The sequence below is a fragment of the Squalius cephalus genome, assembly GCF_949319135.1.
Source record: "Squalius cephalus genome assembly, chromosome: 9".
Lineage (NCBI taxonomy): Eukaryota > Metazoa > Chordata > Actinopteri > Cypriniformes > Leuciscidae > Squalius > Squalius cephalus.
In genome coordinates, this window is record NC_137130.1 from 15,341,373 (window position 1) to 15,354,932 (window position 13,560).

The window sequence follows — 13,560 nt, forward strand, 5'->3', positions numbered from 1 at the left end:
AGCCAAATGGATATAAATCTACCAGAGAGGCCTTTTCTCTGGTCTCTTCTACTACTATCGATCATTTAGAATGAAACCTGGAGCTAAGACAACAGATCTCTGTTTTTATATGCCTGAACATCAGAAGGAATCCTTTGAAACTAGGTGCAAAAGCATACGTTTAATTATAACATGGGTTGAGACATTTTTAAATCAGCAACACTATACATGTCCACACAAAATACTTTATCTTTACTTTATCTTTATGTATTAAAGATTTTCTTTTCCAGGATCTAACAGTCATGTTTCAAACAACTGAGAAACTATAAAGCATATATATATATATATATATATATATATATATATATATATATATATATATATATAAATGACTGGTTTTACAAAATTTCTCAAAATTAAAACATTTTACAGATAAATTACAAGAAGTTTGTTAGAAAGTTCAGTAAGTGCAGTTCTTGAAAAATATAAATTCTCAGATATTTGACATTTTACATAAGTACATCTTAAGAAAATTAAGATTTAAGAGATGCTGGAGGATATTCAAAACTTTCAGATGTATTTATGAGGAAAAAGAAAGAAAATTATTTTCAGGAATTCAAATTCTTATGTTTTGTCCAGAACAATCCTGAGTAAAAAAAAAAAAAAAAGGTTTAGAACATTCTTAAGAATATTTTGTACACACACACAAAAAAACCATTACTCATAAAGTTGAAACCTTGAGATTTTAATTGGCTGTTTGATTAGGCTCCTCACAGAAAAGCACGGGACAATAAAGAAACTGTGATTTATAGCAGCTTGGGTTTTGAACACAAGCAGCATTTGCATAATTCCCTCATGCACAGTAACAAGCCATGAAAAAGCGTTACCCTTGTAACGCTTAATTTCACTTATTACGGGAATTTAATTTACAAATGAAAATATGACATTAATTATATTCTGTAGCTTTATTAAATTTAGTCACAGCTGCGATCGAAAGAAACTTGGTATAGGGTCATGACTCAAGTCCCTACCATCCACACTCAAGTGTATAAGGTTATGGCAACTTTAAATAAAACTGATTTACATCAGCAAGACACATCTTGTTTGGGAGAATACAAATGAGTCTGGGTGACAGAATTGGGCCTGACGCCAGCAAGACTCAGAGGTGAAACGAAATGAAGCTCCACAGACTTTAAACACACACTAGGCCAGATCAGACCAGGCTTCGCTGGCCTGGTCTAGATGACTACCATAAGCCTGGTAATGGTATAAGATTCAATTCTGAGCTGGCTCAACATAAACAATAAATCCCTGAAGTTACGTTCAGGGAAAACAAACAGAAGTAGAGAAAATGATGTTCTAACAAGAATCTGAAACGGTTTCAGGCATGGTATAAACAAAGGTTGGAGTTTCCTTAGACACAGCAAGCTCTGAGACACATTAGCATGTTGCACAGTCAGTGCACATAGAGTGTAACGCACTAATGTGAACAAGAATCCTGTCGATATAAACAAATCTTCCAGGAACTAAAGCCCTGTAATGGATACAGAGTGCTTGCTGCATAAAAATACAGTCACATGGATTACTTGTTCAAGGCAGTAATGGAGAGCAAGTCAAACATAACTGCAGGCTATGCACACTGTTCTATCTCTTGTAGAGCTAACCCATGAAAACGTTCACATTTGAAGCTTGACTTATTGCTTTACCATGTCACTGGCATAACTACACCCCTAATATAAATCATCTTTTTATGGGCTATCAGGTACAACAAACACCTAACCTGCCATATTAGATTTCAGCGCATAACTCAATATAATATGGCTTTTTGAGAATTGGTGTGCTATTACTTGAAGCAATCAGCCTTATAATTTTTCCCTGGTGTGCAAAAACCACTGAAGGAGGGACCTGAGTTATATATAGAACCAGAATATCACAGAGACTTGAGGCTGGGGATGTATCTATCCAGAAATCCTTATAAACCACATTAAAGTCCACTCAGAATGCTTTGGCAACCGCATAGCAACGCCCTGGCAACCACCCAGAATAATTTAGCAGCAAGTTCTACATGGGTACATTTTCTTTACTTTGCAATTTGTTTTATGCAATTATTGCAGGCACTTCACGAGTGAGTCAGGAGTAAAAAATAAAGACAATAAGACCTCTGTGGTCCACTACATGTCTGTCAGTAAATATAGCTCGGTTTAATGCAAACATTTCATTGAAACCCTAAGGCTAACTGGTGGAAAATCACAGTGCAGCTGAGAGAAAAGGTTCCTTGAGATCAGGGGGAAAAGCAAACAATCCTTCAAGCAATCGTCTGCTGCAACGGGCTGCCTGTGTAAGCAGCACAAAGGGTGTGGCTGCTTGTTTTTAACTGACAATTGGCTTATTTCCTAGGAACACTCACAGATTTCCAAAAATAATCCTATAGTAACTACCTAGTTTAAGCAGCCTGAATAATCTGCAAAAAGCAGATTTTTACATCTGATAGTGAAAAGGCAATGCACAGTAATGCTGTTTTGAGGTCACATGCCCAGCATACAAGAAAAAGCGCAACAAAAACATTCACCTACAGTAAACTTCTATGACCTCACCAGGCATCAGTGACAGTGTTTAAAACCCTTAAATGGTCTCAAATATTCAGTTGCAAGATGATGCTAGACCCTCTTTAGTTTAATAAATGATTTGCACTGAAACAAACATGTAAGGATGAAAGTAGGAGGGTATGAATTACAAAAGCTGTAAAATAAAAAAATAAAAAATAAAACAGTTTATTATACTTTACACTTAGTGTTCAAATAGAATGTGATTCAAATTCTTGCCATTGCATTAGATGACTCACACTTTTTTGACATTTTTATCACAACTAAGTTCACTTTCGCTTGCTGTAACCAAATGCAATGACATGCATACATTTTTAGGTGCTTTACATACATGCATGACACAGAGGCTTGATACCAGATGAGGAATATAAACCTCTTTGATTTATGCATCAAAGCTTTGGGATGAAAAATAGTTTAAACACAAAGAAACTGTGATGAGAAATTCCTGCTTTTCATTAAAATTGACAAAATAGAAAGACTGATTAGTGCACATGACCTCCTAAATCTCTCAAGATTTAAAGAATGTGCAAAATTTCATCAATGTGCTGCCATGACCTCATGTTTAAAAATGCTTTAGAATGCTGTTTAAACACTAAGATATAAAATGCAAACAGCACTGGAGACTTCACAGAAAATTAACTCACATAAAACTAACAGTGAAAACAGAAAAGAGAACTGAAAGATGATGAAAAAAACTGTTTACACTCTCAGAAAAAAAAAGGTACAAAAGCTGTCGCTGGGACAGTACCCTTCAAAAGGGTACTAATATGTACCATTTAGGTACTAATATGTACCTTTTGGTACCAAGTATGTACCTTTGAGGGACTAATATGCACTCTTTAAGTGTACCTTTTGAAAAGGTACTGCCACAGTGACAGCTTTTGTACCTTTTTTTCTGAGAGTGTATTTTTAATATTTCATTAAAATCTGAAGTACACAAATGAATCTTGACAGCCCTAAAAATATACTGCACAAAATCCTTTTATTTCTTTAAAAAAAATTTGCGAACCCCCAGCACCCCCAAGTCTGAAAATTCCTTACTTAAAATCCACATTAAAATATTGATTATTCATAGGTATAACTTTGCTTTCTCTACAGTACCAAAACACAATGCACTAGAACAGGACACCCATGTCACTGGTCACTTCTTGTACAGGACGCAGATTGGCATGACATGAGTCATGGGTACCAGGAAGACCGACCAACTACAAGGTATTCAGAGCAGCTGGGTAAAACAGGACACTTTCCCATATTCCAAAAACTCTAACTTGGAGGTCTAAGTGGGTTATTATATCCTGTGCAACATTGCTTTTGCTTCATACTTTGATAACCGCTCCAAACCTCAAAACAAATAGCCTAGTCTTAAACTGCATAAACAATTAAAAAAATGCATCAGAAGGACCCCAGGCATTTTTTCTTGCCCACAGCATAAACACACTGCAGCTTAATCACAGATAAAGCTTTCCTTTCATTTCTAGCAGTATAATGAGGCCAGGCATCTGAGAGCACATAGTATATCATTATGAAAAGAAGCATAACCTTACTTTGTTGCCCTTACACTGGGTGGGCTATTCTATGCTGAAGGTGGAGTTATAAATAAGGGACCAGTGGGTTCCCCCACAGCCTTAAAAGTTGAACTATGTCACTCCACAGGCAACTGGAAAGGATTGATCGGGCTGCATTCAGACTAGGTGATATTTATATGCCGAAATGCCAGCTAAGTCAGTCTATAGTGAACGGTAGCACTTCGAAATGAGCCAGCAGCCATCTTAAGATGTGAGCAAAGACACATTCCTCATGGACTATCTAGCACATGTTGATATCCAGCTACGTGTTGCTATTTTATTGCATAACACATGACGGTGATGTATGTATGTTCCCTCTGGAGCTCAACATGCACACACAAGAGGACCGACACCAGGAAGAGAAACTTTCCCTTCCTCACATTCACTTCTGAGTACTTTTACCTTTGAGAATATATACAACAATAGTATAAATAGCATACATAATGTGGCACGTGCAAAGAAAAATATTTTATTTTCAAATGAAATCCACAGAGAAACAAAGAGATATACTATAGCAAATCACTGAATATACACACATATGTGCAAATTCATGTTTCATCAAAAACAACAAAGCTCATTGAACAGGCTTCTCAAATATAGCTCAGCAGCAGAATAACATTAGGGTTACATTACAACTAATTCCAAATCAATACAATGGAACAGAGCACTCAGATGTAACTGCAGTGCATCATGGTTATTATTGTTGTTTCAAGGCATCATGACAGAGAGCAGAGGAACTGGTGGGTGTATTTCAATATTCTAAGTGTGTATTGTCTAGCTGATCTGATTAATCCTTCCTCCTCGTGTGCCAGGAGAGATCTGACCCGCCTTTACATGATGCTCTGTATATCTAATTCCTCTGGTGCAACGGTGCCCTACATACTGGCATTTATCCAACTGACAAAGACCTGTCAATCATATACAGGAGACTAAATGTCAGGGTGCATTGTCCCTGGCATTGTAAAAGTTTAGCATGACTCATTATTTCTGTTGAAAAGGTAAGGGGGACAAAGGAAGGAAGGTTGTTTTATATATATATATATATATATATATATATATATATATATATATACACACACACACACACACAGTGCTGGTCAGAATTATGTGCACCCTTGGTAAATATGATCAAAGATGGCTGTAAAACAATACATCTGCATTATTTATCCTTTTGATATTTTATTTTATTTTAAATGCAAAAATCTAACCTTTTATTGAATTAAAAGAATTGAAAGTGGGGAGAACATTTGCTCTATGGTCAGATGAAACAAAAACAAATGGCTTTTTTGGCAGCAAACACTTAATATGGGTTTGGTGCAAACAGGGATAAAAAAAAAGTACCCCATGTGTAAAATGAAATACTCTGCTGGATCTTTAATGCTGTGGGCCTAATTTTCTGCCAGAGGTCCTGGACATCTTGTTCAGATACATGGCATCATGGATTTGATCAAATACCAACAGATAAAAAAATCTAAACCTGACAACCTCTGCTAAAAATCTGATAATGGGCCATGTTTGGATCTTCCATCAGGACAGTGATCCAAAAACAAACATCAAAATCAAAACAAAAATGTGTCACTGAGCACAAAAGGAAGCCTCAGCTATGACCATCCCAGTCCCTGACCTGAACCCTGAGTGGGCTGAACTGAAGAGAAGAAGCGCCAACATGGATCTGGGAATCTGGAGAGATTCTGTATGGAGGAATGGTCTCTGATCTCTTGTCAGGTGTTCTCTAAACTCATCAGGCATTATAGGAGAAGACACAGAGCTGTTATCTTGGAAAAAGGAGGTTGCAAAAAATATTCAATAAAAGGGGGCAAATAATTGTTCCCAAAGTGTTTTGGAGAAAAGCTTTTATTTCATAATGTGATTTCCCCCTCCACTTTCAATTCTTTTACTTCAATGAAAGGTTCGATTTTTGCAATTTTTAAAAATAAAATATCAAAAGGATTAACAATGCAGATTTATTTTTTACAGCCATCTTTGATCATACTTACCAAGGGGGCAAATCATTCTGACCAGCACTGTATATACACACAAACTACAATACATTTGGTAAAGAGGCAGTCCCAACCAACAGCGGAAAAACTTCTCACATAAATTCAAGTGATTACAAGATTTTTCTGCACTGTGATTGGCTGGATTAGTTCCATCTTGTTGTTGCATTGCACACACTACAAGATCACGTAGCGATAATATCAAGCCGTTTTGAAAAGATAGCATCGTCCATGACTGCTCGAGACAGATTCAGATCATGTCGCTGACCTGGTCATAGTTAACGAGTGGAAATCTGTCTGCGACAGGTTAGAGATAGATAGATAGATAGATAGATAGATAGATAGATAGATAGATAGATAGATAGATAGATAGATAGATAGATAGATAGATAGATTTTCTTTTTGCATTTAAATAAAAAAGTGTTAATAATGGTCAGATGATGACATTTATTCATAGACCAGAAAGAACCGATAACCAGTCTATCTCTAATTCAATCCCCAAAAAGGTTTGGTTGAATATTTGTAAAAAAAATTATTAACAAAATGAGGTCATTTAACAATAGACTCGATATTTAAGAAAATATAACCATTTAAATAAAAAAGCTGTTAGGCTCATAGCGGTAAAATAAATAAATAAAGTAAAAAATTATGGTGAAATCATGCTATTTATTCATATACCAAAAAGAACTGATAACCAGTCTACCTCTAATCCAGTCCCCTGAAAGGGTTAATTGAATATCTGTAAAAGATAATTAACAAAATTAGGTAATTTAACAATAGACCAGATATTTAAGAATATATAACAATTTAAGTTGAAAAGGTGTTAATATTTGTCAAATAAATAAATAAAAATGGTCAATTGATGCCATTTATTCATATTCCAAAAAGAACCGATAACCAGTCTAACCTCTAATCCAATCCCCTGACAGTAAAAAAAAAAAAAGTAACAAAATTTGGTAATTTAACAAAAGACCTGATATAAAAAATATATAACCATTTAAGTTGAAAATGTGTTAATATCTGTCAAATTAATTAATAAAAATTATGATCAAATGATGCCATTTATTCATAGCCTAACAAAACGAACAGATAACCATTCTACCTCTAATCCAATCCCCTGAAAGAGTTAACTGAATATCTGTAGCCTATAAAAAAAATAAAAATAACAATAGACCCGATATTTAAGAATATATAACCATTTCAGTTAATATTGGAATAAATAAATAAATAAAATAATGGTCAAGTTATGCCTTTTATTCCTATAGCCTACATATAAAGAACCGATAACCAGCCTACCTCTAATCCGAACCCCAGAAAGTGTTGATTCATAAGCACTGTGCCCTTGAGCGACACTTTGAACAAACAAAACAATTAACAACTAAATCGGTGGCCAAACATACCTGATTTGGATCGCATGCTTTGAACACATGGCATGCCATCTCAGACTCTGGGTTCTCTGGTTGACTTCGGATAAGGTAGGCAAAATAAGACAGGTCATGACTATTGTGGATAAACCTGGATATAAACTGTGCTTTGTGTTCGAATATGAACACGGACGGGTTGCTGCTGTTTGCGGGCACGCAGCGGATCAGAGAGGGCGAGAGATTCAGCTGAACTTCCCTGGCCTGTGCGGGACCGGACTCGTTCTTCTCACTTTTCCTCCGGATCTCCGCCACCAGCCACGGGAGCATGGGCAGCGTGGTTCGCCTGTCCAGAGACGACCAGCCCATGTAACACAGCGCAAACCTCTTGTCTGCCTTTTGATTACTGTCATTATTATTATTCCCTTTGCCATCCTGTCCCTCCATCTCTCCAAGGGCTCCGGGACAAAGACTTTAGTTGCTTCGTGCAACAACTCTATGCCTTTATACCACTAAATGCCTAAATAAATACATGCACCGGTCAGTAGGCTATTATGTGAAAGCAGCTGGAAACATCTCCTGGCGCGTTAATGGTATCACTCACGCTTTAGGCAAAAGTGCGTGAGGATCGTGTGTCCTGAAGAGCTTAAGCTACAATAATACTGGCTTTTGAGATGCACCGATGCTTTTATTCCAAGGTCATATCACTGTTTAAAAATAAAAACCTCCACTCGAAGCGAAAACAATCCATATATAAAGTTAAACGATCTGCCTCAGTGTATCAATACACAACTGCTAGAAGGACTGCGCGTCTTATTCCTGCAGATTTCTCGAGTCCCGACGACTCAGGTTGTGGACGTCGCCGCGGCCAAACGCCGCATGTGTGAAGTTGCAGATCAGCGGGAGTCCTTTAAAGTCGCTGCACATCACTTTTTAGTCGTTATTGTGTCATTTAACGGCGCTGGAGAACAGAGAGTGCTGTTGTTCCAGGAGGAGTGGCCGCAGCAGCCATATGAGAGGCGTTCACTTGAGCGCGCGCGCGTGTCTGTGTTTGTGGATCTCTGGCTCCCCTGCGTCTTCAGGAAACACACGGCACTGGCCTGACTGAGGAAAGCAAGTGAACTTTATTAATGCTTAGGGAGTTGGGATATCTAAATAGTTTAACGCTTTAGAGATAGTTGTCAAACGTATTTGCCTACTCCATCTTAATATTTTATATTTTTGAATGTCAACTTCTTTATAGGCTACAAATAATTAGCCTATATGGGCTGACATTTTGTGACAACGTGCCCCAATTGTGAATGTTGATATACAACTATTTGTCCTAATGACACAGTTCAACATTTTGTTTATAATGCCAGTGTGGTTATTGTGTGCACTTGTTTATCAAACACTAAACACAGTTCACAAAAACTACTTTTTCTACTTTTCAAATTGTATTTCATAAACCAACATCTCAGGAAAACGTTATGAGGTATCAAAACAAAATATGCCTTTCTGTTACAGAACATGGCATTGATTTCATACATGTCCACTGTAGTGGACATCAGGACTTAAATCATGTTTATCAGGCTTAAGTGTGAGAATAGGGAAAGGAATTATACATCAATATTCCTATGAAATATTAAATATTACCAATTATTACTCCCATTCTTACACTTCTTTTTTCATTACATGTGTCCCCAAAAACAAAATCATATGCAAATTAGATACAGTGTGATACATTGTATTGAATGGGACTACACATGTATGGTCATTTTACCCACATATTGCATAAAGTAAAATGGTGTATCAATTAATTACATTATATTTCATAACATAGTTGAGAATCATCTTTATACAAATTTTGGTTAAAAAAATTCCTGAAACCCAAAAATTTAATGAAAAAGAAATCCCATTGTTTTTGCCTATACGTGTAATTTCATGTAATTTTATTTTTGTCATTTTTATTTTTATTTTTGAGTTCTGGTGTCCACTAAAGAGGACATAGCATAACCTATGAACAAAATATCAATTTAAAAAAAAAAAAAATAATAATAATAATGTGATGACATAAAAAAAAATCTGGGCCAATGAACAGTAAAAGTTGAGTCAAGAGATTTTACTGTGGATAAAGCATTCTTCACATTTCTAGTAAATACAGGGTGAGGCTCAGGGTGTGTTTAAGGTGAGCATACTTGTAAAATTCAATGTGAATCAATGGTATCCTATGCAAGGGAAGTTTCATTCGACCAATATTTGTTAATAGTATTAAATAATGATTTTATACAGTGAATTGGATACACATTACATAGTAGGCTACTGACAGTTTGAAACATGAAACTGTACTTTTGCACAAAAATGATTCAATATACTCAAGAGCGCCCTCTGCTGTCTCTAGAAGCTATCATGTAATTTTTTTATGATATTGGTTACTGTGGTCATATTTCGGAATCAAATATTAACATACATACTTGCATACTATGTAGTATACAGAGTAAACCGTCTACCCTTCATTTCAAACAGCGGCTGAATTCGAAATAGTAATGTTTCCAAAATGTTCTTACTATTTCTGCCATTTCTTTAATAGTATACAATAATAGTAGAATACTGTAGAAATCATAAAAGTAGTATACTAATATGCTATTCAGAAGTATACAATCTGGATTCTGCCATCATCCGCTCTTAGTAAAAAAAAAAAAGAAAAGAAAAATAAGGGCATTAAACAGAAGTCGTGAAAGTATTTTCTTCCCTATTGTGACTTATTTCCTAGTGAAAAAGCTTCTCGAACAAGAACAAACGTAGGACAGGACTTGATTTTGTCCATCGGGAATTGATTGGATCATTGTGGTTTGCTATTGCTGGAATCTCATGTGAGTGACAGGTAGGTTGTCTCTCCTCTGCGTCATTTCTTGTCTAACACAGCGACAGATGATGAAATATTGAATTAAGTTCAAGGCCAACTGAGGACCTGCATAATCATTTTCATAATTTTTATTTATGTTTCATAAAAGTATTAGCTGGTGAATAAAATACATTGAAAACACATTTTTAAAAAGTTCTCTCATGTTACTATTGCTGCCATCGAGAGCTGACCAAGTGCCCAGCATAAAGGCTTCCAGATGAATATGAGAGACCATCAGAGACCAACTGTATCAGTTTTTAAATCTCTTCTGAAAACCAAGGACTTTGTTTTTAAATCTGTACATATAGTTTATAAGTTGTTCTCTCTTCGATCCTTTGTGCTTGTACAGCACTTTGGTCAGTCTTGTGACTGTTTTAAATGTGCTTTATAAATAAAAGAACTGAACTGAACTGTAGCCCATCATCACATATAGCCTCTAGGCACAGGTTTCAGGCCTTCAGAAAGTATTTACGCCCCTTCAATTATTTCTCTCTCTGCTGTGTTGCAAGGTCACATTCAAACATATTTAATCTGGAATCTTTCAGCAAAGACAAAACAGCAGATCAGTTCCACTGTCAAGAAGACAATGAAGCTGCCAAAATTAGATTTTTGGAAAAATTTATAAATAAGTCCATTCAAATTAACAGGTTATCCAAACGATTTTTTGCCTAAACCGAATTCAACACCATCCTTACTGTTAAGCATTGTACAGGATTGTGATTGTGATGGTAAAAAGGTGCAATACATAAAAAAAACTATAAACAAAACACAAAATAGTGGTTTAAGTGAATCATTTTATTGAAAAATATTAGGAGAAATTCATGTTCTCGAACATCAACTCACAAGCGTTATTTGTTATTTGAAAGGGGAAAAACACGTAATTAATGTTCCTAAAGACACTTTAGACAATTATGAAGATCAATATTAATGACAAATGGAAATTTATGTTGATCCATGGGGGATCTATGTGTTTGGATGTCTTTATTCAGTGCTGACAGTATAAAAAAAAAACAGTGCAAAATTATAAACTGTTAAATACTTAAATGTAAATATTTAGTCAAAGACAGAATGGTTCAGAATCACTGCTGCAAAAATCACATGCAGAAAAATATTAAACAGTCTCTAAAACGGAGGCCATTTCCTTGAACTGCCTGTGGAAGTTCTGAGAGACAAAAAAAAAAAAGATAATTATGAATTGCAGAAGTTTAGACACTTCAGATGGTTTAAAATGAAATTAGGAAAATGCATAATTCCATACCTGGAACTGCTGTACTGTCATCTCAAAGGATTTATATGATACCTCCCCTGACGTGTCCGCAATTTTCATTAGAACCGAGATGAACGAAGAGTTGAGGGATCGGCAGGTATCCGAGCTCACTGCCATTCCAAGCTTCCACTGGATATCTACAAGCTAAGAGTGAAGAAGCTTTGATATCAACAACCTGAGAGAGAATAGCGGCTGACCAATAGCGACACTGAAAACAAGAATCATGTGACACACCTGTCCAATACTAGCCATTGTCAGGACCTCCTGCTGTGCATGTAGAAGAGCACCATGCTCAGTCCAAAGCTGGTGCACCAACTGTAGCTTTGCTTTGGACCATTTACTGCTGCATTCAGTCAATTTACTGACCAAGGCATCTGCACTGAGATTGCTCTTTGCAGCTAACCTGTTTTAATAAATATTTATCATAAATTTAAATCGCAGCCGACACCAATAAAACAGGTAAAATCAACATGCTCCAGAAATGTGCATACACACAGGGTTTAAAATAAGCCCATTTTACTTCCATTGCCATTTTGTCCTTTGAAAGATAATACTGTACCTAAAATAGTGTGACATCAGTCTTATAATATCTTGAACAGCTTTCTGATCCAGGTTTATCCCGGCTCTTTGAAATTTCTGAGTTAGGGAAATAAAAGCATTTCAAAGAAATAAAAAAGCAAGTACATGCATGCTCAGTTTACAAAATAATTACATCCCTGTCAATTGTGTGAGCTTACCTCACAGTTTTCAATCAAATCTACTGCTCTGCTCTGATCCTGAAGATGAACAAGGATCACCTGGAGCTGGAAAATTAAAAGACTTGTGTCAGATCAGCAGTCTGAATTAACATGCAATACCACATCCAGTAAATAACTTGATGATAATATGTAAATATGAACTGTGAAGTGTAGCACAATTTTTTTCTTCCCATTGTACATGACCACACAACGTAACAAACATTACCGTTTCTGCAAACAAGTCTGTGGGGAGCTTTTCAATTTTTTTGACCACATCATCCACACCTGCAATAGAACATGCAAAATGTCACGGATAATCAGAATCAAATCATTTATTAATCCTAGGTTATATCAATTAATGGCTGTGTGTGTGTTTATACTTCTGTTCAGTGTAAAGAAAAAACGGCACCCAATGAAATGGCAGACAGTATGAGTTATATCAAAATATATATTGATTCCAATTATTATTTACATTTACATTTATTCATTTAGCAGACGCTTTTATCCAAAGCGACTTACAGTAGGACAACACTATGCAAGTGCTATGACCCTTCTCAGTTTAATCTAACGCAGTACATGTATATATATATTTTAATAAATAGAATAGAAGAGAAAGTGTTAGTATTATATTATATTCATATATAAGGTTAATTTTGTCATGTTTAGTTTTATTAGAGCACAGAACGTGAACGAACACAAATGGCTGCTCTTTAAATTTGCAAAAAAAATAGTAATACATTAACTTACTCACCAGTTGACAGCTCCAGTCCAAACATCTTTGCCAACTATCGGACTATTTATCATAAGACAACTGCATTCAACAATATGTTAAACAGCCGAGTTTCGTGGTATTGTGTCAAAGCATAGATCAATTATTTAGGACCAGTACTGTTGACTTCTGTAAAAAGGAGAGTTCCAGTCCGGAAGTGATGGATTCCATTGAAAATTTATTTCAAAATAACAGTACGACTGTTGGATATTAGACTACTTATCAATGGAAAGAATATACAAATGATATATTTTTTTATTATTTATAACTATAATATTCTAATTTTAATTTTAAATTATTTTATTTTACTGACCTTAGCTTTTGGAGTCTAAAAGGGTATTATCTTTGCGGTCTTGTCATATGACAACAAAACTGGTCTAATGACTTATTTATATTAA

The 13,560-nt window shown here is 35.6% G+C and overlaps 2 protein-coding genes across 7 annotated transcripts in view; both read right to left on the reverse strand.

The window, feature by feature from the left end:
• Positions 1 to 8,907, reverse strand: part of tbc1d4 (TBC1 domain family, member 4) — a 33,218-nt gene extending 24,311 nt beyond the window's left edge. For all 6 annotated transcript variants that reach the window (XM_079881042.1, XM_079881040.1, XM_079881039.1 and 3 more), the window contains exon 1: positions 7,545 to 8,907. In XM_079881042.1, the coding sequence (XP_079737168.1) occupies positions 7,545 to 7,952 (408 nt within the window). In that variant the 5' untranslated portion in view covers positions 7,953 to 8,907. The remainder of the gene's footprint in view (positions 1 to 7,544) is intronic.
• A 2,509-nt stretch (positions 8,908 to 11,416) lies between these two features.
• Positions 11,417 to 13,321, reverse strand: commd6 (COMM domain containing 6). The gene is made up of 7 exons (XM_079881043.1): positions 13,145 to 13,321; positions 12,620 to 12,678; positions 12,394 to 12,459; positions 12,216 to 12,292; positions 11,891 to 12,059; positions 11,648 to 11,800; positions 11,417 to 11,551 (listed from the first exon to the last, which is right to left on the reverse strand). The coding sequence occupies exons 1-7, from the start codon at positions 13,167 to 13,169 to the stop codon at positions 11,501 to 11,503; spliced, it is 600 nt and encodes a 199-aa protein (XP_079737169.1). The 5' UTR covers positions 13,170 to 13,321; the 3' UTR covers positions 11,417 to 11,500.
• Positions 13,322 to 13,560: the final 239 nt, after the last annotated feature.

Bases quoted from the DNA above. Each gene is read 5' to 3' on its own strand.
- commd6 (XM_079881043.1), bottom strand. From the start codon at position 13,169: ATGTTTGGACTGGAGCTGTCAACTG. The intron at 11,801-11,890 runs GTGTGTCACATG...CTTCACTCTTAG, and splicing joins CAATGGCTAGTATTGGACAG to CTTGTAGATATCCAGTGGAA. The intron at 11,552-11,647 runs GTATGGAATTAT...TTTGTCTCTCAG, and splicing joins TGACAGTACAGCAGTTCCAG to AACTTCCACAGGCAGTTCAA.